The 22776-nt window shown below is 40.2% G+C and overlaps 1 protein-coding gene and 1 long non-coding RNA gene across 4 annotated transcripts; one reads left to right on the forward strand and one right to left on the reverse strand.

Moving 5' to 3' along the window:
• Positions 1 to 1360: 1360 nt before the first annotated feature.
• Positions 1361 to 21239, reverse strand: MKI67 (marker of proliferation Ki-67). 3 transcript variants are annotated; one of them, XM_042818641.1, is made up of 16 exons: positions 21147 to 21239; positions 20837 to 20950; positions 19545 to 19626; positions 19350 to 19465; positions 18537 to 18606; positions 17575 to 17635; positions 14651 to 16117; positions 14127 to 14359; positions 12986 to 13406; positions 11166 to 11281; positions 10190 to 10361; positions 9926 to 10054; positions 7896 to 9151; positions 6703 to 6778; positions 3106 to 6168; positions 1361 to 1977 (listed from the first exon to the last, which is right to left on the reverse strand). In XM_042818641.1, exons 2-16 carry the CDS (start codon positions 20926 to 20928, stop codon positions 1826 to 1828), a joined length of 7506 nt encoding a protein of 2501 aa, XP_042674575.1. In that variant the 5' UTR covers positions 20929 to 20950; positions 21147 to 21239; the 3' UTR covers positions 1361 to 1825. The 3 variants fall into 3 exon arrangements, with proteins under 3 accessions (XP_042674575.1, XP_042674574.1, XP_042674573.1); XM_042818640.1 differs by having other exon boundaries at positions 17575 to 17638; XM_042818639.1 differs by having other exon boundaries at positions 17575 to 17653.
• Positions 5509 to 9707, forward strand: LOC122160259. The gene is made up of 3 exons (XR_006168769.1): positions 5509 to 8939; positions 9020 to 9163; positions 9489 to 9707. It is a non-coding gene; the product is annotated as an uncharacterized LOC122160259 (long non-coding RNA).
• Positions 21240 to 22776: the final 1537 nt, after the last annotated feature.

The raw sequence follows: 22776 nt of genomic DNA on the forward strand, positions 1-22776 counted from the left end.
CTGTGATCACACAGTCAGAACAGGCAGCGGGAAAAGCCCTTTACAGCACAACTAACATGTGTGAAAGCCAAGCAGAAGCTGTGCAGGAATGTGAAGGTCGAAGCAGAAGCATTCCTTCAGATGGATCAATAGCAAGCAGGATACCACAAGCACGTAAGCGACTCTGCAGGAGTATAAAGCCAAAGAAAATGGGAGTTCTCTGCAACATAAGAAACACACATTAATGCAGTGGCACATGCATCAGCACAGCACAGCAGTGCCCTCCAACCTTGCTACCACGTTCAGCATTTCACTCTTTGCACACTGTCATTTATTTGTGTGCACCATCTCTCCCCTTCTCTGCTGACATCTCGTCATCTTCAGCAGAAAAACAAGCTAGATAATCGCCCTCTTTCCCATTAGAACATCCAATACTAGGAAAAACAGGGTAGGAAGTGATACAACATCAACGCTGTCAAGAAAATCTTTCTTTTAGCACAACTTTTAAATAGTATAGCATATATACCTGCAGCAGTGCCTTCAGTACTAAAGTTGTTTTTTACTTTAAACCTCAAAACGTGCACCATCGTGGTTATGGGTTTCTGACAAACTGATCCACTCTACACCAACTTCAAGAGGCTACAAGCATTAAATTGCTTTGTCCTGTTTCCCTTCTGTGAATAGCTTCAAAATAAATAAATGAGGAATACTTCTACACAGCAGCCAGTAGGGGCTGACACAGGACTAGGTTCGTGAAATTCACATTCCCAACTCTGGCATTAGGTAGACTGAGAGCCACAAACCAAGCAGAAGAGCCAGGACCCAAAAGAAATGCAGTAAAATTGGTATGGATCTGAACAACTCCAAGACCAATGGCCCAGATCTGATGCTTCAGTTGTTGTTGGGACAACACAAGGCTGCACGAGCTGGAATTCTGGATGATCACAAATGCTAAAGCAAAAATCCAGTGACACATTTTGTGAGAGGTTCCTCACATCTGGGAGGCTAAAACTGAAACTGCAGGAAACACACCTCAGTCCTACAGTGATAAACGCAATAGACAACAGATCTCACAAACAAGAACTCACCCAAAGGGTTGTTTTCATCCTCAAACTGCCAACAAACATCAGAACACAGAATCCATTTGCCTTTCCCTTTCCATTTGTCCATAGAAATGCCTGTAACTCCTTGAAAACTACATGAAGAAGTAGGTTCTCAACTCTGCTCTCAAAAATGCACTTAGCTGCTGAAGCTGGATTTTCTTTCTGCATGTAGTATGGTAATAGAAATAAATGCACATCCTTACTTATTTCTAAGAATACAAAACACAGGAGACTCAATTTTTTTTTTACAAATTTAATGAATTACAAATCTTCCCAGTAAAATGCACTTCTTTTAAAAAACATTTCAACATAGCAGTTTTGCTAATAAATCTATAGGTTTGTTGTTTTTTTTTTTAAAGAATATTTACACAACTTTAATGAAAAATAAGACTTAAGCACATGAAACTACGCAGAAAATAGCTTACAATTAAATGGATTGTAAAGCAGCACGGCTTCCTGGCTGCTGTACTGATCAAAAGAAGGGGATAAATACTATTAGAAAGGATTTATTTTTATATTTGCCATTCTGCACAAGCACCCCATGGTTTAAGAACCACTATACAGACAAATCTACTAAGAACAGGTATCTATGCTGTGTCTGTAAACACATCAAGTGAAGCACTTCTGTTACATCACGATTGCTTTACAAAACCTGAATTTAAAACCCGAGTGCAATTCAATTCATGTTAAAAACTTGTTCAATTACTGAATTGTTTTTAAAATTGCTTCTGAATCTGTGAAGGCTATTTTCTGGTTCTTGCACTGGTTCTTGTGCTTGATCTTGTTCTCCTGTCTGTTCCTCCAGGATTCCGAGTTGCTTTTACACCCGTTCCGTGAAGTTCTTCTTTGGCTTTGTTTCTTCTTCCTCTTTTGGGTGATCTGTTTTCATCATTATCTATTTGTAGACAGAAACATCAATTGGAAGTTTATATTATAAATGAAACATTTCATACAAAGTCAGTCTTCAGTCACATTGTTTTTCAAGAAATCCCCAGTGACCACATTCCAAAGATTACATCCATGAATTCAACAAACCAGCTACAAAACCCACACTTCTGCACATCCAATATCCTTCAAGATAGATCCCCACGGACTTACAGCTATTCCGGAAAGTAGGTTAGCATTAATGAGAGCACCAAAACCAATTAGCAACCATTTCAGCTAAAATTCATTCCACTGATACGCAAAACTAAAATACATCCAATGCTAGAGAAAAATCCAGCAAAAATGAATTTATAGGAAGAGTTGCATGGCACACCTACAGCTAAGTCGGGCTTTTAACTGTAAACAAAAGACTGGATCTCTATGTAAGAACCTAGATAGCAGAGAACAAAGCTGCTCTGAGAGATGAGCATCAAGCCAAACATCACACAAGGAAACCATCATTAAACCCACAAGGGAAAAGACAACCTCCCCAGAAAAGAAACTATCCAGGCAGGTAGGAAAGCACAGGTACAGGTGACTCATTTGGGATGTACACATAGCAGAGTCAGAAAGTGGAAACTAACAAATATCTAAAGAGAAGCAAAAATTTATAAACTGAGAGAGAAAGATGGCTAAATTGATAAGCATGTTACATAAAGGTTACCCAGAAGCTACAGATGCAGGAGCAGGAATTCAGATGATATTTAGGAGAAAACAAGCGTGAACGATGGGTCTTAAAGATGCAATGCTCATGTTATACCATTACCTGCTACTCCTGCAGGTCAGTTAATTGCCGTATTACTCTAAATTGAAAGTTGCAGATTGAGAGAGAACATGCACAAGGGCATTTGAATATCCCAGTAGAGAAATACAAGCGTCACGTCCATAAAAATCAATTCATCCCACTTAGGAAAAGCATCTTTTTCGAATAGGATAACACAGCTGCTCTTTACTTAAGAATTCTTGCTGTATTAAAGAACCACTCCTTACCTACATTAGCCTATGGCAGTCTGCAGTAATATTAGATCTTTACACACATTGTTCTATCAATACCCAACTTAGCTACACACAGAAAATAGAAAGTAAATTGTTGCCTCACCTGATTTTAACTTTTTGGGTGCTAAGACATTGGGTGCTGGCAATTGACATTTTCTTCTGCGAGAAGTGGAAGCTGGCTGTGGAGCAGGGCTAACCTCTTTCCTAGGCTGCTTGTTTTTCTCAAAACCAGTAGATGCCAAACACTTATTTTGAGTTCCTGAAGTGTTATCATTTTCTGGCAAGTTGCCCTTATCATGGAGAGAAGTAGAAGGAGCTGCCTTTGATTTGAATTCTACCTTTTCCCTCTTATTTCTCAGCTGCCTACGGTTTTCCTGGGATGAGCTCTTTTCCAGAGATGTAACTTCATCTTCATTAAGATTTCCCTTTTGCCTTCCGTTGTTGCAGAAGGTACGTTTTTCCCTGAGAAAACTGGAACTAATACACTCAGATTCGAAAGAAACTGTTTTTTTTCTGCCCAATCTTGATGGATTTTCTTCTGAAGATGGAGTTACTTCCAGAAGCATACTCTGCTGTTTCTCTGGGGATTCATTCTTACCATCTTCTGGCAAGTCCTGAAGAGACCTAGAGTTAACAGGCTGTGAAGTGCTATTTTTTGTCCTCGTGTTGCCTTTTGAAAGATCTGTTTTTTCTTGGGAAGCAGATTTTTCAGAAATCAGGTTTTTAGCTTCCCTATGATTATTCTTTCTACCACTTTCCTTTGATAAGCTGTGTGTTCCCTGAGCAGAACTTGCAGCTTCTGACAAGGTCACTTGATTCCTCCTTCCTCTTCTCAGCTGATTTTCTTTCAGAGATGAAGCAACAGTTTCTAAAGGAACATTATCCTCTTTAGGAGCTTCTTCTCTAACACTGCTTGCTGGTTTTCCTCTAAGAGAAATTGAATTAGCTGTGTGTGACACCTGAGCTTCTTTCCTTCTGCCCCTTCCTAATGGGTTCACTTTTGTGAGGGACACTGATTCCAAAGGCTTATTTTTTTCTCCATTAGTATTCGCCTCTTTATCACCATTTTGTGACAAGCCACACTTCCCCTGGAGAGAAGATGAACTTTTTGCCTCTGCTGCTAGATCCATCTTTTTTCTTTTGTCCCTTGCTGATGCATTTGTCTCTGCCTGCAAAGTTTCATTTCCCAAAGCTGGATTTTGATCTTCTTTCACAGTCGTCTTTTTATCGTCACCTTCTTGCAAGCCACGTTTCTTTCTGATAGAAAGAAAACTTGTCACTTGTGATGCTACAGCAACCTTTCGTCTTCTTCCCCGTCTCGGTGGATTGTCTTCTGTTGAAGAGGGAGTAGTTTCCAAAGCTGGATCGTGGTCTTTTACAGAAGTCTCATCTTTACCATGATCTTCAATTAAGGTCTGCTCTTTTGTAAAGGTAGAACAAGTCGCTTGTGGAATGGAATTAACTTGCTTTCTTCTGCTCCTCCTTATTTGAGAAGAAGGATTTTCTGAAGTCTCTTGCTGACCAGGTTTGTAAGTCATTCCTTCCTCGTCCCCAGGTGAGCTCCTTCTTTGCCCAAGTGCTTTGGAACTGGTTTGTTCAAGTTCAGAATTAACTTTTCTAATTCTACCTCTTCTCCTCGTAGAGCCATTGTTTTGTGTTTGATTCTCTTGCAGAATTTCAGTTTGCTTTGATTTTAGTGCCTGTTCATTTTCTGTCTGCTCTTGATGGCTATGAGCACCACTGTCACTGTTTACAGCAGTAACTGTTGTGACAGATGTGTAGTTCTGGTCTTCTTCTATTTTGTCTATCTTCTTTTCATCAACACAGCCTGAAGGCTCTTTAGGAGCAGATTCCTCCATTTCTGTTTCTGATTTCAATTTGGGTGTTATTAGCTCTGAGCTATCTACATTTTTAGCAGATTCATCAGTCTTTTGCTCTGAGGAGGCCTTCTTACCTCTCCTGCTCCTAGTTCTGTTTGTTTCTTGCACTGTGCTGTTTGATTCCAAGACTAGAACAGTAGTTGGCATTTTGTTTGTTTCTCCAGGAGGTGACTGTGATTTTAATCTCCGAGATGTTTCTGTTGTATTTGCCTGAGTATTTTCAGCTTCATCTCCCAGAGACGCTTCCCTCTCATTTTTGGTGGATGACCGTGTTTCAGTAATAGTTTCATCCAAAGTTTCCTTGATTTTCTGAACGTTCTGCGTATTTTCAGGTGCCATCCCACAAATGTTAGATTTTACTTCTGTCAAGTGTTTTCTAGCATTTCTTGAGTTAACTCTTTTTTGTGTTATCTTCATTTCAACTGTGGCTCTGTTCTCAGATAGTTCTGCTGGAGCAGTCTCAAAAGCCCGCTCATCCTCTTGTATTACCTTTGCAGATGGTTGTTTACGAAGCCTCCTTGCTGTTGCATGAAGCTCCTCTGAAGAAGCTTGCTTAACTTGGTCATTCTTGGCTCTCCTTCCTCTTTTAGGGGCAATTGGTTCTTCTGCATTTTCTACTTTTCTCACTTCTCTAGCCCTCTTCCTAGGCAGAAGCATTTCTTCACTGTCTCCTGGACTGGCTTCATTAGGTGTGTTTTCAGAGTTTTTAAAATCTGTCTGCAGTTGACAATTTTCATTTTGACTGTTCCGAGATGAACTTTCTGCCTTCGTGCTTTGAACATCACCTTTTATTGATACGTCACTGATGATAAAATCCTGCAAAGCCAGTTTTACAGTTGCAGGTTCTTTTTGTAACACCGAAGAATCTTTGCCACAAGACTCAAGGCTCTCATCCGGAAGTTTTAACTCCTCTGCTTCTTTCCTTTTACCTCTTCTGGGTCTTTGAGTAGCAACAGGCATTCCCAAAGTTGAAACAGTTTCAACTTTTTTCTCATCATTATGTTTCGAAATGTTTTCTTCTACCACACAACCATTTGTTCTCCTTCCTCTTCCTAGATTTTTAGCTACTGAACTTGAAGTTCTGACCTCTCCTGTCTCTTCTTGGAAGCTCTTTTTCTCCAGTCCTTGCAATTCTTGTAAATTTAAATCCTTTTCAGTCTGCTTTATTGAAGCAGGATGTACAGCCTTCCTCAATCTGCCCCTGGTTGGTCTCTGGGTAGATTGGTCTTCACTAGTTGACTCCCTCTGTTGAGAATCTTCACCTTCTGAAGTATTTTGTTTGCCTTCTAAAACAGTTTTTTCAACCCATACAAAGTTTTCACATAGAAAAGAGCACAAGCAAAAGTTAATCAGTACTATGCCTGATAAAAGCATTTGTGAGCTTTTCTAGCAGAGTGGTCTTGTATATTTCATATTCTTAATTAAAAAATAGGAAAGTGTGGTGATAATTTTAACAGATTCTAGCCAGCTTGCTGCACCAAGTTGTTTAATTTGATAGTGATAGCCTTCACAGCCTTCAGATGAGTTATTGAAAGTCTTTGCTAAGAAAGGTGATTTTAAATGGTGTTCATTAGTGTTTTTTATACACTGGTATGTTTGGAGATGACACCATTACTACATCAGAACATTATACACCTCTCCACCAATAGAATTTCAGCTCCAGTGAAATTCAGCACCAGGAATTACTGCACACATTTCACAAGCTACTTGCTCTTTGTATACTATATAATTTTGAGTTTTTAAAGCACGTGTTTAAAAAACTTCCTAATAGCAAGTATATTCATTACAACCATTTTTAAAATAAAAGTATTTATACGCACCATGTTCAGGACTGCAATTAGTAGAAGGATGCACAGTATCTTCTTGCTTAGGATCCATAACACTTACTGACTTGACCTAGGGGAATAAACAGTAATCAGTAATTCATGTCTGATGGGATTGGAAATAGTGAAGCTAGCCAATATAAAATTAAAATAGTTGGGAAAAAAAAAAGGTCTTGTTGAGTATTCTTCTCATAAAACAAAGTTAATTTACTATAGTGACTGTATCCATATACAATATTGATACACACAAACTGAATTTCATATTTGTCATCTGAGCTAATGTAGCAGTTTTTAAAGTGAAAGACAACACTGTACAGTTTTTTTAAAAAGTGCATTCACTAAATTGGCTGAAAAGTGTCAAAATAAAATCCCTAAAGAAAGGATATTGATGCTGAGTCATTTGATGTTCTGTAGTGTTTTACTGCAGTTCAGCACAGACAAGCACTCAGCCCAGTGATACTCAGTGTTTCAGCTATGGATTCGGGAGCTTACACAAAAATCAATGCTAGTAAAATGCACAAACAAGAGTAATGAAGCTGTGTAAAATCAGAACGGTAACTCAACATTACTTCAGTAACCACATGGACAGAGCTCCTTCAAGCAAAATGCACACAAATACAAGCAAATGTATAGCATTATAGTTCTCTCTCTGTAGAGTGTCAATTCAGCAAGCAACAAAAGAAAGACTCATAGGAACAATGAGCTATCAAATGACCAAGAGGTTTCACAGTATTTTGGCAAAAGCTTAATACTTATCTTGTTTAAAGAAAAGAGAGCTTTAATATTTAATCTAGAGACTATGAAGAAGCTGTACAAAGAAGCATATATACTTTACTTATGAAAAGGAAGGCATAGTAAGAATTTGACTATACTACATAAGTAATGTAAGAGTGCTATAAAAAGGAAAAAAAAAATTGTTCCTTCATATTTGTACTAAGCTACATCTTGTCAAAGGGGGACACTGACTTGCAAAAAGCTTCCAAGGAAAACACAGGTTGCAATCTTTACTCTTCCCAAATTACCATGGTGTTTTTCATCTAGAGGTCACATGCATGAGCTATTTTAATCAAAATATGATGCAATAAAACATGAGGTAGTATTAATGGCCCAGGGGTTCGTTTCAGCCACAGACTTCAAGTCTAAATAAATTCCTAAACAAACAAACAAATAAATAAATAAGCAAGCTTTACCTTTGTTTTCTCTGGTGTATCAAATATTTCCTTCACTCCAATGTAGTCCACTTCAAACTCAGTATTCTTCTGTCTGGGTTCTGCCATCAGCCTACTCAGACCCACAAAATCATCAACTGGGTGAGATTTCTCTCTGGGAGTCTTCATTAATCTACTAATACCAAATACATCTTCTATGGGTTTAACTTTTTCCTTTGGTGTCTTGAAAATACGGCTGATTCCGATCATGTCTTCTACCGGTTGGGATTTCAATTTTGGAGTTTTCTTAATTAAATTAACTCTTGTCACATCTTTTAATAGTTCTTTTTTTTGTATTGGAGTCTCCAGCAATTTTTCAGAGGCGTTTTCATCTGTAATAGGTTTTGACTTTTGCTGTGGGCCTAATAGGACCTCTGCTGGCTTCAGCTTTTCTTCTGGGGTCTTCATGAGCTGCTTGATGCCTGACAGGGCCTCTGCTGGTTCCGACTTCTGCTTCGGTGTCCTCAAAAGCTGCTTGATGCCTGATAGAACCTCTGCTGGTTCTGACTTTTGCTTTGGGGTTCTCAAAAGTTTCTTGATGTCTGACAGGACATCTGCTGGTTCTGACTTCTGCTTTGGGGTCTTCAAAAGCTGTTTGATGCCTGACAAGGCCTCCACTGGCTCTAACTTCTGCTTTGGTGTCTTCATGAGCTGCTTGATGCCCGACAGTACCTCTGCTGGCTCCAACTTCTGCTTTGGGGTCCTCAAGAGCTGCTTGATGGCTGACAGGACCTCCGTTGGTTCTGACTTCTGTTTTGGTGTCTTCATGAGCTGCTTAATGCCTGACAAAGACTCTACAGGCTCCAACTTCTGCTTCGGGGTCCTCATGAGCTGCTTGACACCTGACAAGGACTCTACAGGCTCTAACTTCTGCTTCGGGGTCCTCATGAGCTGCTTGACACCTGACAAAGACTCTACAGGCTCTAACTTCTGTTTTGGGGTCTTCAGAGGCTGCTTGATGCTTGATACAACTTCAACTGACTCCAACTTCTGACTTGGAGTTTTCCTTTTATTTGGTGACCTCATGTGAGATGCTTGTTTCTCTGGATTTACTGACACACTATCCATGCCAGTATCTTCTTTCAGCATACTTTTTCTCTTTTCAGGAGTTTTGGTGGATACTGCATCAAACACAGACTTTAGAGACTCTCTCTCTCTCAGAAAGTAAGAGATGTCTTGAATATCCTGTTTCTGTTCTGAAACATCTGAAGCATTTAATGGCGACACCACCATCTCTCCTGAAACAAAAGGTAGGTTTATACAATTTGGAAGAAACAAGAACCAACCAATAAAAAACAGTAAATCTAACCACACTAACTGCTGTATAGCTAAGCAGAAAACAGACTCAGAAAGCCCAAGCATTCTAATAAGCTAAAATCCAACAATGTGCTTCAGCAATCAATTTGGTAATTAGCATTAAGATAATCAGCTCCTATAAGGCACAGCATAAATCTACAACAACGAGTAGAGGTTACAAAAGAAACCAAGATTTATCAATCTGACATAAAAAATGATTTTATCAATGCCTCTTCTATAAACATTGGATTATTTATTCTTATTTTTTTCTTTTGCTAGATGCTCATCTTTACTAAATTCTTAAGAAAACAGAATTGAACAGAACTGTGATGAATTCTAAGCTGTACAAGGACACAATGACTGGTATGCAATTAAAAAAAATACACCTACTTCCTGTTGTAAGATGTTGCCATTGGACAAAGTCCACAAATAACCAACTAAAGAACTGCTACGCTTCAACAAAAGATTTGCCTGAAGCTACACTTTATCATATGGAAATGTCACACTAAATCCAAATACTAAAAAAATTAAAGCCTACAAGAAATTACTGAAGCCACAAAACGTTTTTTTAATACATTATAGATATTAAAATATAGTTGCAAAATATCTTGTCTCTACACCAAGTCTGTCTAGCTCAAGACTGTTCGCTGTCTCAAATAACTGTAGACACTATTACCTTACACGTACACATAAGTCTTCCTTTCCAAACAACATACCAGATTCTTCAGGAGTTTGCAGATCAGAAATCTCCATTGCAGTGAATGGTGGTGTAAAATTATGAGCAGTGGTCAAAGCTAAGGTTTTTCCACCCTTATTGTCTGGTGTTTGAAACATCTCGGTCAGTCCTATAAAACACATTCAAAACAAAACAAAAAACATACACTAAAAACAAAACCCACACATCAAATCAAACCAAATCAGTATCAGAAAACCCCACAGTTGACAGAACCAGTAACAGATTTTAAGATTTCACAGCTTACCTGTGAAGTTTTCATCCATGCTCATGTTCTGTTTCAAGATTGGATTTTTTACCACTTTAGGGACCTTCCCAGCTGTTTGAACTGTGGTGGAATAAGCTCTACCCACAACTATTGTAGCAGGAGACTCTGCATGACCTGTACTAAAATGACCTTTTATTTTTCTTTCTGGTGTCTACAGCAAGAAAACAAAAAAACAACACCAAAACCATTAGTAAATATTGTATATTTAAAACCAAATGAGAATCATGCAAGACTGCCACATATTTATTGCTCTTGTTTAGTTAATAAATGCTGTTTGTTCAGCATACAGAAGCTGTTAAATTGCAGCTAAACTAAAGGGTTAGATCTCTGTGAAACACAGCTTGTATCTTCTGTTAGAATTTGAGGGACTGTGCTCAACAAGCCACGTGATGAGTACTCTTAGCTTAAGGAATGCTCAGAGATTACCCTGAGAGTGCTTCAGTCTTACTCCCTTTCATCTTCACAGAATCAACTATCTAGTTGATCTATTCAAGGTCATCAAGTCCAGTCATCAACAAGAAGTGTTTAAACTAAAATAGACACTTGTCCAAATGGCAGTACAGTTTGACTGTAGACCAAGGGCAAATACTTAATCCATCTACCCAATGTATTTGGTCATTTAGACATACTCTTACGACGCTTTGATTACCCTAAGTTCACTTTCAGTTAATGAAACTTGGTATTTATTTCACATGCTCAACATAGCACAGAATCCAGACACTTACCTAGTCCTTAACTACTGCTAGCACCTAATGGAGCTCACCAGAAAGAATAACTAGACATGATTCTTGACTTCTTACAAGTCACAATATTCTTACAAACCATGAAAAAGACACCAATACCATTTAACATCTTCCTAAAAACTTACAAACTTCAAGCTTTTGTAGCAAAACACCTACAAGCCTTTTATAGTTCAGCAAACCCACACCCTTTAAATAGCAGTATAAGAATGTACCTTTGGTGAGCGTGTGATTTTCCTTGCTGGTCTTCCTTTCTGAACACATTTTTTGACAGCCTTTGCCTGTGGTCTTGCAACACCTAATTTAACCACTTCTGCCCAAGTTTTTGCAACTAGAAAACAAAACAGGAATAACAACCTGAATTCTCAGTCGTGTAAATAGGAGTTCCTACCTATTTCTTTATGATTCCAAAGGATTTGTGGCAGTCAAACATCAGAAATCAGAAGTTGTATCATCTGATGGCACCTATACTCAAGTGCTGCATGAAGACACTTCCAAATGAAGATGCTATTTCAAGCTGAAGCTTAACAAGCATCCAGGATAGTTTTGTTTCCATGACCAAAGAACAGAAAGACTTACACAATGTCATACACTACAGAACCTGGAACTGAAGGCTGACCCGATTCTGTCTTCATACTTTTCATCAAGGAAATACTTTCCCCAACAGAAATTTGCCATCAGATTCTCAGCCCTGCTCATTATTATAGCAGAACTCTTCTTTGGCAGAATGAGGTTTTAAGTCAGAGAAATGATTTTTAAGGGAAACGTACTGATTTTTCCTTCATCACCTAACCAAGAAACTTTGTCATCATGAAATTATGTATTTATACTGCTTAGAGCATTTAGGTACACGTAGAAATTCTGTAACTTTCTTATACTACCTTCATCACATGTCTCTGAAAATTGCCATGGTGTAGCTATCATTCTGTACACAGTAATCAGGAAATTAATCACAGCTGTGTAATAAAGCTGTCAGCTGGCAAGGCACCTGCCTCATTTACTGAAGAAATGGCAACAAGAAGACTTATAAGTAAAGATAAAAATGGGAATGCGAGTTCTCAAGATATTCTGAAGATATTATTTTCTTGTCAGTTACTGTGAAAGTTAGGGAAAGTTGGCAAAACAAAAATCAAAAGCTGTCATTACTAGATGTGCAGAATATAAAGACGAAAGCCAACCATACAGGGAATTATCTAAAAAAAAGAACTGGGAAGACAAAGTTCTCCCAATTAGACATCCAAAAATAAAAAAAGTAATTGAAAATAATGGTGCTATTTTCATTTTACAGAAGAAATTGATGCACAGATACTAAAAACCACTTACATACTAGAAATGGAGTGGAAAAAGTGTCAAAAATTTGTGAAGAACTCTTGCTGATAAGTGAATGAAACAGACAAAGCAACTAAAAAAACCACATTTTGCTTTCAGCAGCATTACTGAGGAAGGCCTGTGATTGTATCTGTATATAGTGCAACAATCACTGGGATACTGAATGCATACTGAATGTGTAGCTCACACTCTAAAAATGGTACTACAGAAAAACGGATTTAGAAGAGAATGATAAAAACTACCAAATGAATGTTGGGGGGGAAACCTTAAATTTCACCTTGAAAGAGTCATTTGGACCTATTTCCTTAAATTAAAATGACATCCTGTCTTAAAGTATCTTCACAAACATTACATTTTCAAGAGCAAGTCTCAGTTTTTCCAAGGGCACCAAAACTATTTCAACCAACATTCAAATTGGAAGGACCCAACGGCTCATTACAGTTAACCTATCAAACAAAACCTTAATTCTACCATTTATAAACTTTGGAGTATTAAGATTTACATTTAAAAGCTTTAGTAATTTATTTTTATATGTAAGAGAATGTAAAATCTTGCAATTTTCAGATGTTTCAGAAAATCCAAAATCAGAATACGTGAAAATCATTGACGACACGGGTGTAATCAATTAACAACAGGTCTAATTCAATCTTGCCACCATTCTTTGCAGTATTTAAATTCGTATTAAAAATTAACTGCAGAAACAAACCTAGTAAATTGGCACTAGAAGCACCACTTCTTCTTTTCGCACTGAGTACTGCTACAGCCCCGCTTCTCCTCTTCATGGGAGTCTTCTTCAAAGCATGTTGTGATCTTCTGGTTAATTTGTTAGGTGTAGTCATCAAAAAGGATTTCTCATCTTCTTTAACATGAGCAGATTTAGGTGTTTGCACTTGGCCAGCATTTTCCTCCTTTGTACTCGTATCTTTCACACCTGCATTCTGCTCTTCTGCAGTGGGGGATGGAGTTGTTATTTGAGAAACAGAGAAACGTCCTTTTGTGTAAGGTGGAGAGCTTAAAGTAAATGTTGGTGTTGCTTTTCCAGAAGCAGAGGATGAGCCAGGTGGGGACTTCTGTGCTGACACACTTCTTGGTGACATTTTTTCTTTCTGCAAATGTACACTCAGTTCCTGATAGAAAATAATAGAAGTGAAAGACAAGTTACTGCACAAAGCTCAACTACAAATGAGCTCCACTTATCTGAAAAGTAAATACAGTCCTACAAAATATCATGAGATCGTTTGAAAATCCTTAGACATTACTCTCTAAAAAGAAAACACGTAACAGTGTTTAAATTTCAGAAGTCCCATTCAACTGAACATATTAAGCAACTTTATTATTCAACTCAAAACAGGTTTACCCAAATAAAGTACCCTACAAAGTTTTACCAGCTTAAAACAGCAGCAAAACGTTTTCCAATTTATGGTGAAGCCACGTAACAGTAGTTTGCACATTCTGCCAAACTTCTGCTCTAGACTGTGGCTATTTTCAATTCGTTATGGCAAACTGGTGCTGGCAAGCACAAACACACAGAAATGGACTCCTACATACTCATACATACATATGAGAACAAGCAAAAGCACAGGAGGTAAAAAGCACACACCCAGAGGACAAAGACAGGTAGACAAAGGTAGACTGCACCCCTTCCTCTTAAGGAGGAAGTTTGCTGATTAAAACTTGCTATTTACAAGTGCCATCTTAAATTGCAATTACTATGTCCACTTCCAAACACATACCGAAACAAGACATCATCTTCATTTTGAATTCACTCTTAGAAGCCTTTGAATTTCTAAATTCCATCCACGTTAATTAGCTTAGCAACTTGATTAGCTTTAGCATTGGACGTTTACCTGCATTGCAAAGTGCTTCAGTCCCTGGCCCTTTTTCAGGACTGCCCGTGGTGAGTTTCCAAATGGTAAGCTCAGCCTTGCAGGAATGGCACCTTTTTTAATGGGTGAGTTGGGAGGCAAGCTTTTATCAAAGAGTTCTGGACTCAGATGACCACCAAAAGACACTCTTTTTCTTTTTCCTAAAGGCTGAGGTAACAAATCACCACTTGTCCTCTTCTGAGATTTCCTTTTATCTATAATAAATAGCAATAAAAGAAAATGACCAAGAAAAAAGGAAGTGACCCTGTTAAACAACATAGAAAACAGTGTTTGTATGTGCATTTTGAATTTGGAAACTTACCAGATGGTAACTAATTTAGATACAAAATTTTACCCAATTGAGTTACCCACTGTGTAATTTTAAGGTCAACTACATGATAAACACCTTAGAATTAATTCTGTATTCTACTTAAGCAAAGAAATTCTAACACCAGTAGAATTTCCTCAATTCAGTTCTAACAAGGCATGAGATTAAACCTATTTACCTGGTTGCTCCTCAGTTGACAGGCCAGAAGTATTTCTTTCTGAAGGAGTCTCATTCTCTTTTGGTACAGTAGCACTTCCAGAAGACCTTTTGGATGATAATCTGTGAGGTCTTAGAATACGGGCATCTGCTAAATCCAATTTCTTTTGACATCCCTCGTTGGCCAGCTCTTGGTTAGCTTCACTGTCTTTTCTGTCTGCAGTCTCATCGTGATGTTCTTGAACTGCATTCGCCTCCAGTGCTTTTTCAGTTAATTGTCCAGAGGTCCTCGTCCTTCCCCTTTTTCTTCCAGAGCCAGATTTCTGACTAGCAGATGCCAGCTCTGATGTGAACTCTTCTGAAGTTGATGTTTCTGAATGGACGCTTTTGTTTGTTAACTCATTACTTTGCCTGCTTTTTCTTCTGGGACTCTTAGATGCTGCAGGAGACCCAGAATCTCTCTTTTTCAAGTTAATGTTTGTCTGATCACATATTTCTGTCAGCGTCTCTTCTTTCACTGATTTTCCTGGTGTTTGTTGTTTACTACTTCGCCTCTGTTTTAAGCATTTATTTTCTGCCAAAGGCAGTTGTCGGAGGCTATCATCTCTGCACACTGCAACTTCCCCTCGAGTATCAGCTGAAATTGCTGAAAAAGACTCACGTTTGACCAACACATCTCCTCGAGTTGCTGGAGTCCCAATACTTACAGAATCTTTACCACACGCTTCTTTGGCAGGTGACATGAAGCCAGACCGAAGGCTCTTCCTTCTGGGCCTTGGTGTAGACAGAACGCATTTGTCGCCCTCTGAAACATTTGTCACGTTAGCTGCCTGTGTTAATTTATCCAATATTACTGCAGAGGTGTCGATTTTATCTGCATAACTCAAGCACGGTTTCAGTGAACGTGCTGCATTCCCACTGCTCTCCTTACGGGGCTTGGGTGTAACTTCAGGACCTCTCAATTTCCCTGATGCACTTAACTCCTTACGATCTTGCAGATGACTTCCCTTGCCATTATCTTCTGTCATCTCCTTTGAAACAGAATTTCGAGGAGTTTTTGTAAGACTCTTCCTGGTAGCATTTCCTACAGTTGAGCTCTGACTCAACTCTGAGTTAATTACATCTTGATTAATTTTACATTCTTCAGTATTTTCATTTACATCCAGTCCTTTTCCTCTAGTTGTGCTTCCCAGTTCATGAACACAACTTGGTGAAATTTGAGCATTTGGCTCTAGCAGAACACTCTTCCCATCTTCTTCTCCAGTTTTTTGAAGTAAGTTTCCTTCTTGTAGAAGTCTTCTCCCTTTAACCTCATGTTTCAGCTTTTCATAGAGTTTACTAAAAGGAGACATTTCATTTTCCTTTATAGCAGGTTCTTGTATTTTGCAAGAATTAAGTGCTTGTAGCTTAGCTGGTATGGCTTTTGAACAGTTTTCCTCTGTACTTTGTTTATTTTCATCGGTGTTTTGTTCTTTGCACTCAGCATTATCTACAGTTTAAGCAAAACACGACAGGGAGTTACACAGAAGGTGCAGAAACACAACTGAAAGTTCCTTAAATAGAGATGATTATAATCCCCTCCTTTCGTCCACCAAGAGTATCAACCAGGGTCCAAGACACAGTATTGTAAATAAAGCTCTGTTAACAATAGCAATTCTCTGATAATAAAAATCAGTGTCAAAATGTTAACAAATTTTCAGCTGTAATCTGGACTTCATTCCATATACAGATAAGGCAATCTATATTTTCTCTTATTTTCAACAGCTCATACACGTTTCATGGCTGCCACACGATAAATCACTAAGTGCAACATAAAAACATTTGGCTTACCACTATTCACTAACTATCCTGTCTCGTGCTTACAAAGGTGCTGCACCACTTCAGCTGGATGTTACAACAACGTTCCTCTGGGGTAAAGCAAGGTAATAGAGAGCTAGAAGTTCCCAGATGAGACACAGCAAGCACTTTGCGTGCGTGCTGGAAGCATGAAGTAGCATGCTTTCCACAGTGGATTCCTTTAGACTTGGGACATTCTAGATTCTATGGAACTTTCTATCTTCTCATGAAAGTGTCTTTACTGGCCACAGGGAGGATGGTTCTGGCATCTAACCTGTTTAAGGGCTATCATTACTCCAAACCAGCACCTCTAGAATAAAGTTGCTTTGTACTACATCTACATAAAATATGAACTATGATTGCAATCAGCAAAGCTAACTCTGTCTCTCTAGAATTATACCTTTTACAAATTATTTTTAGGAAAGAATACCTGACAAAATTTGTTTGCAACAAGATTTGCTCAAAAGCAATCTGTGAACATCTTTTAATCACAAAAGCGACTTTGTGATGTTAGAGCTGTCAATGGAAAGTAAAATGCAGCAATCAGTAGTTTCACACATCTGTTTCAACTGCCACCTTGCACTGCAGTTTCAAAAATGGTATAATCTTTATAAATCGACTCTGCAAAAAATTACTTAAAGCAATACAAACATATTCTGCTAGTTCCAGCTTAGCTGTTCTGCCTGTTTGTCAGGATGAAACTACGTTATTTCTCTTGATGGGACCTTGTTTTTGGTAAATCACAAAGTACAATGAAACAGTACACAGGTGTAGAAGTGTGCACTGTACTCAGTCTTGAAGACTAAAGTCTTTAATAACATTTTTTTTTCAGCGCTGCTTTTCCTGCTGATGCTCACAGAGTAAAATTAGGTTGGAAGAAACATAGAATGGCCTGGGTTGCAAAGGAGCACAATGCTCATCCAGTTCCAACCCCCTGCTGTGTGCAGGTCACCAACCAGCAGCCCAGGCTGCCCAGAGCCACATCCAGCCTGGCCTTGAATGCCTGCAGGGATGGGGCATCCACAGCCTCCTTGGGCAACCTGTGCCAGTGCCTCACCACCCTCTGGGTGAAGAAAAATATAACCACCCCCCTGTAATACAGGTACAAACCTGAAGAACAAAGACTTTTAGGTCCTGAAGTTTGTTTGTGTAACAGCTCCGCTTCTGCCACCTGCTGAACATGAAGAACCTGTAAATTTGTACAATATTACAGCAGAGCAACACATATTTATACTTTCCCTTCTACTAAGCATCGAAAAAAACACTGAATTTATCAACGTGCAAGCATTATTTACTGAACAGCTTTAAAAGGATTCAGTTTTAATTGTTGAGTATTGCACAGGTTAGGAACACGGGTAGTTTATATAGTGAGAGTTCAAGCGCTGTCTTACCATTATCAGCTCTGAGTGCACCTGCAGCAGACAAATACATACAGCATATTCTAAGCTCACTTCATTACCAGATGTGGTGAAATAATTTTATTTAAATAGGAAAAACAGAAGAAAAGTCTTCCAATAACCACAGTATTCACTGAGCAACAGTATCCCCTCAAAGGGATAAAACAGTAAAAAATATAAAAAATAAAAGGAAACAAATGAAAATAAATTATTCAAAAATAGACTTATTTTGACACTTACAAACTCCTACACAGCATCACTGAAATAGCACACAGAACACATGATTTCTGAAAAAAAGCATGCTTAGGCTTTATGGCAAACTCCCCCATTTAATGCACAAGGATTCTGAACGCCACACTCCTCATTTCCTGCATCCCAGGAGCCCCTCGAAAAAGCTAAGGATTAATTTTTAATAGCATACCTGTATCACAAACATCACAGACCATTAAGTACTACCTGAAACTGGCTACTCTCCAATTAATAAATTATATGTATTTTAGAAAGCGTTTCTCTAAAGGACTTCACTTGCATTTCCAAACAGAAAGTCTGCCAACAGTTGAAAAATGATTTCTAACTTTCTAAAAAGAAACACAAAACCCCACAACAAGCACACAGTACCACAGCTGTACCAATACCGACGTAGTTGCAATAAGCAATCTGCTGACTCAAAATTACCTGCAGTGCTTCATCCTTTGGAGATCTAGATTGTCTCTTCTTTGGAGTTGATTGGAGAGGATACTCAAATCTGGAGAAAGTATTTGCAAGTAAAATAGAATCACAGAATGGCCTGGGTTGCAAAGGAGCACAGCGCTCATCCAGTCCCAACCCCCTGCTGTGTGCAGGTCACCAACCAGCAGCCCAGGCTGCCCAGAGCCACATCCAGCCTGGCCTTGAATGCCTGCAGGGATGGGGCATCCACAGCCTCCTTGGGCAACCTGTGCCAGTGCCTCATCACCCTCTGGGGGAAAAACTTCCTCCTCATATCCAACCTCAACCTCCCCTGTCTCAGTTTAAAACCATTCCCCCTTGTCCTATCACTATCCACCCTAAATTCTCATTATTAAGACCAGTGCCCTAGTCAGACTGGTCCCACTCTCAGCAATACACACACCGCTTTTAAATGCTTTAACTACATTGAAACTCTCCTAACATTACTCCTAGAAATGCTCATCCTGGAAATAAAACAACAAAATTGTCTCTCCAGATAATTCCAGCTTTTTGATTTAGCTTCACATAACACGGAAGCAATAAGAAAGTCTTTCAGCCACCCTGCCTTCTAAAGGAGCTCTATAAGTTGTTGTAAAGAAAAACTAAATAAAGCAGGTTAACTTCCATATCTGAAGACTCTCAAGCGGCATTTTCAGCTGTCCCACTCTCTACCATATCTTCATCCAGCTGCCAGAGCCTGTGCCATAGAGCTCTCAGCACTGCTGGTCTGCAGAGCACTCTCTAGGACCAAGACATCCACAGTAGGCCCTTGACACTCACCTGAAAGAACGATCGATAATAGTTAGCACATCCCCATGTTTCAGAGGTACAGGCTGCTGGAAATAACCACCATTCAGCTGAGTGGGATTTACTGTACTTAAATTAGTCAATATTGCCTAAAAATAAAGCAAACATGTCAGAACCACAGTGAGATGCGACAACAAGACGCAAATGTTGTTAACATAAGTAACTCACCTCCTTGTTCTCATTTACTTCAATTTTACAGTGTTCTTTTGAGACCTGAGGCAAGTGGATGCGAATATCACATTCTGTTCTCCTACAGGTTAAAAGGAGAAAAAGCAGAAAAATGGGATTGCTGTGGAATTAGGATGTCCAAAATTCCAGCTAACAATCCATACAATAGCGCACCACATCCGTTAGGCACACAGAACAGGTAAATACTATATTTAGTGCTGACTTTGGTGACTCAAAGTAGTGAGAAAAACAACACTGAACTAAAAAGAGTAGAAAATGGAATGAGGCAGAGAGAAAAACACACAATCTAAAACTAAATCATCTTACTAGCGAAACATGTCATTTCTAAAACCTGCCCAAGTACTAACAGTACACAGATTAAAAAAAAAAAAAAAAAAAAAGGTCTGGACATGGCATGGCTAAGCACAAGCCTAGTGTTACCCAACTGGCACAAGCATGAAGCCAGAGATTACCATTAGTATCATAGAATAGGCTGGGTTAGAAAGGACTACAATGATTCCAACCCCCTGCTGTGTGCAGGTCACCAACCAGCAGCCCAGGCTGCCCAGAGCCACATCCAGCCTGGCCTTGAATGCCTGCAGGGATGGGGCATCCACAGCCTCCTTGGGCAACCTGTTCCAGTGCCTCACCACCCTCTGGGGGAAAAACTTCCTCCTCATATCCAACTTAAACCTCCCCTGTCTCAGTTTAAAACAATTCCCCCTTGTCCTATCAGTATCTCTGTTAATAGCGTCGAACTCACTGATCTTAATTGACACTGGACATTTTGCCATCTGACTTGGGACAGAGTACTTACTTTTTTAAGATATCAGCCAGTTAGTAAAGTGCTGACCAAATAATTCCGAAGAAATAAAAACATTTTATTCGTCGATCCTAGAGCAGCTCTCGTATTCCGCAACCCACATCTCAGAGAACCAACCAAAACTGCAATTAGTGCGGGCACGGTGAATATTGTTGAACACAATGCATGTGTTTCACTTCTAGAGATAAGAATCGCCCTGCTTGCTTGTCATGTGTACACTACTTTCAATCTCAGGTTTGCCAAACTCGTTTGCCTCATTTTCCTTGGCCAGAAGCTTGGAGAAAAAGCAGTTTTAGTGAAGAAAGATTGCAAAGCAGTGACTGTGAATTCAGCCCCAACCCACAGCACCGTCCCTCCCTCAGATATCACCCACAAGCATATAAACATTTTTGATAGCAAGCATCAAGGAGGTTCCAGCAGCAGGAAATATGCTATTAGCGCTATTCTGGCACATTCAAAACACGCTCACCTTCCAAATAAACACGAGCTGGCAGTGAGTGGAAAATAAATGCCGTCCGTCCCATTCCGTTTAATGATAATAATTTTCCCAAAAAGCGGCATCTTCACACGAAATGATCCTTACCTGTGGGAGAATGCCAACACAACTCACGTGTGCGATGCCCTACGTATTTAGGAAAGGAAAGTCGCTTTCCCAGCCGTGTCACAGCGCGGCGCTGCCCGCCTCCCCGCCGTTACACGCGCGGGAGCTCACGGCGTAAAGCACGGCCCGCCCGAAAAGCGCGTTAGGAGACGCTTAGAAGAGCGGTTTGAACATTTACCCCGAGGATCCTCAGCTGCGCCTCACAGAAGCGGCGCTCCGACTCTTCTCCCTCAGCTGCAGCCCGCGGGAGCGACTGGGCTGAGCGCGGCGCCTTCGCCGCCACCGCCGCTCACTGCGTCTTCCCGCGCGCGCCAGCGCCGCCGCGCCGGGCCTTCTCACCGCCGCGCGTATCCCTGCGCCGTACATCGAGGGGCACGAGAGCGGCGCGGAGAGCTCTGAAAGCAGCTTTCCGTCTCGCCGCCTTCACCTGCCGGCAGCCGCCGTGGCTGGCGAGACTCACCTAAGGCAGCCGATTGCGGCAGCCGCCCCGAGGCGGCGGGATTCTTTTAGCTTTACCAGGTGCCGGCTCGGCGGAAGGAGAAAAGAAAAATGTGGTTAAACTTCTAATACGACTTTCGAAAAGGCGCGCGGCCTCTCGCGATTGGTAGAAGGGAGGTCACGTGGCGGCGCGGCGCACCCAATGGGAGCGCGGGAACGGTTTGATTTCAAACACCCCCTCCCGCTTCAGAGCCGCCCCGTTCCCCTGTCCGTCCCTCAGCGCCTCCGGCACAAGGGGCAGCTCCGGAACTGCGCTGCTGCTGAGCCCCACAGAGCAGCTCCGGGCGGCGGAGCAGGACCAAAAGCAGCTTGCAGCAGTAAAACAGATTAAAAATAAAAATAAGTACTCCTAACCCTAAAGCCATCTCTACTGTTAGGTTCTCTTACAGACAGAAATCCAATTCCCTGACAGGAGCTCACGTGAAATCGTCACTGAGCGCCCTTGCCACTTGCTTAGACGTTTTAACTTAATTCAACTAGTAAAAAGGTAATTAGAGGAAAGCTATTTCACTGAGATCCGCCTTCTTAATGATTAGGGTCATCAGTGGAAGATCCAACAATAAAAGAGCCCCGATCATTAAAACATGCTGGGTCTGAAGGCTGCAGCCAAGAGCACAACAACAACACGAACACAATTAGAGAACTCGGCACCGTAATTCCTCATCAGAAGGTCCCAAGGCAAGGCTGTTTTGTCCTGGTTCTCTACAGGTGGGTTGGAAGCATTTGAATGAACGGAGCTTATTTCTCACAGATTTGTACCATTAATGACCATCAGCCGAAAGCCTCAAAAAGCAGAAATTCCAGTTAAAGCTTTCCCCACATTGGGGGTTTTATATAGAATATATACAGTATATATAGGCACTATATATATATAGTATTATAGTATTATATATAATACATATATATATATATAATATTATAGTATATAGTATTATATATAGGCACTAAACTCAGGCAGCAGTCTTAGGGTTAGTGAGATCAGCCCGTTACCTTTGGATACAGCCCAGCATCCTCAGGACAGCGGCAGCGTGGGCAGCAAATCCAGAATGCACAGCTGGGAGGTGAAGGGAGACAACAGAGGCAGTCCTGGTGCCTGGCTTCTACACCTGCCAGCACTATAAGAGCTGAGAAACTGCTAGCTTCTCACAAAGCATTCAAGCAGATGTGATTGGCATCAATCGAGTTGCAGCTGTCATCGTGGATCGGTCCTCCATTTAGGAACTTTTCTCATGCACTCTGAAACACTGCAGTCTATTCACACTGCGTAACACACAGCCAGTTATTTTAAGACAAATCCCTTTGCAGTAGAT

Source organism: Centrocercus urophasianus, unplaced genomic scaffold, assembly GCF_019232065.1.
Source record: "Centrocercus urophasianus isolate 14NV4802_14NV808 unplaced genomic scaffold, USGS_Curo_1.0 seq_17, whole genome shotgun sequence".
Taxonomy (NCBI): domain Eukaryota; kingdom Metazoa; phylum Chordata; class Aves; order Galliformes; family Phasianidae; genus Centrocercus; species Centrocercus urophasianus.

Coding starts and splice junctions, on each gene's coding strand:
- MKI67 (XM_042818639.1), bottom strand. CDS start 20,928: ATGCCGCTTTTTGGGAAAATTATTATCATTAAACGGAATGGGACGGAC. Junction 18,607..19,349: donor ATTATCGATCGTTCTTTCAG/GTGAGTGTCAAG, acceptor TACTTTCTCCAG/ATTTGAGTATCCTCTCCAAT. Junction 11,282..12,985: donor TTCTAGTGCCAATTTACTAG/GTTTGTTTCTGC, acceptor TTTGTTTTCTAG/TTGCAAAAACTTGGGCAGAA.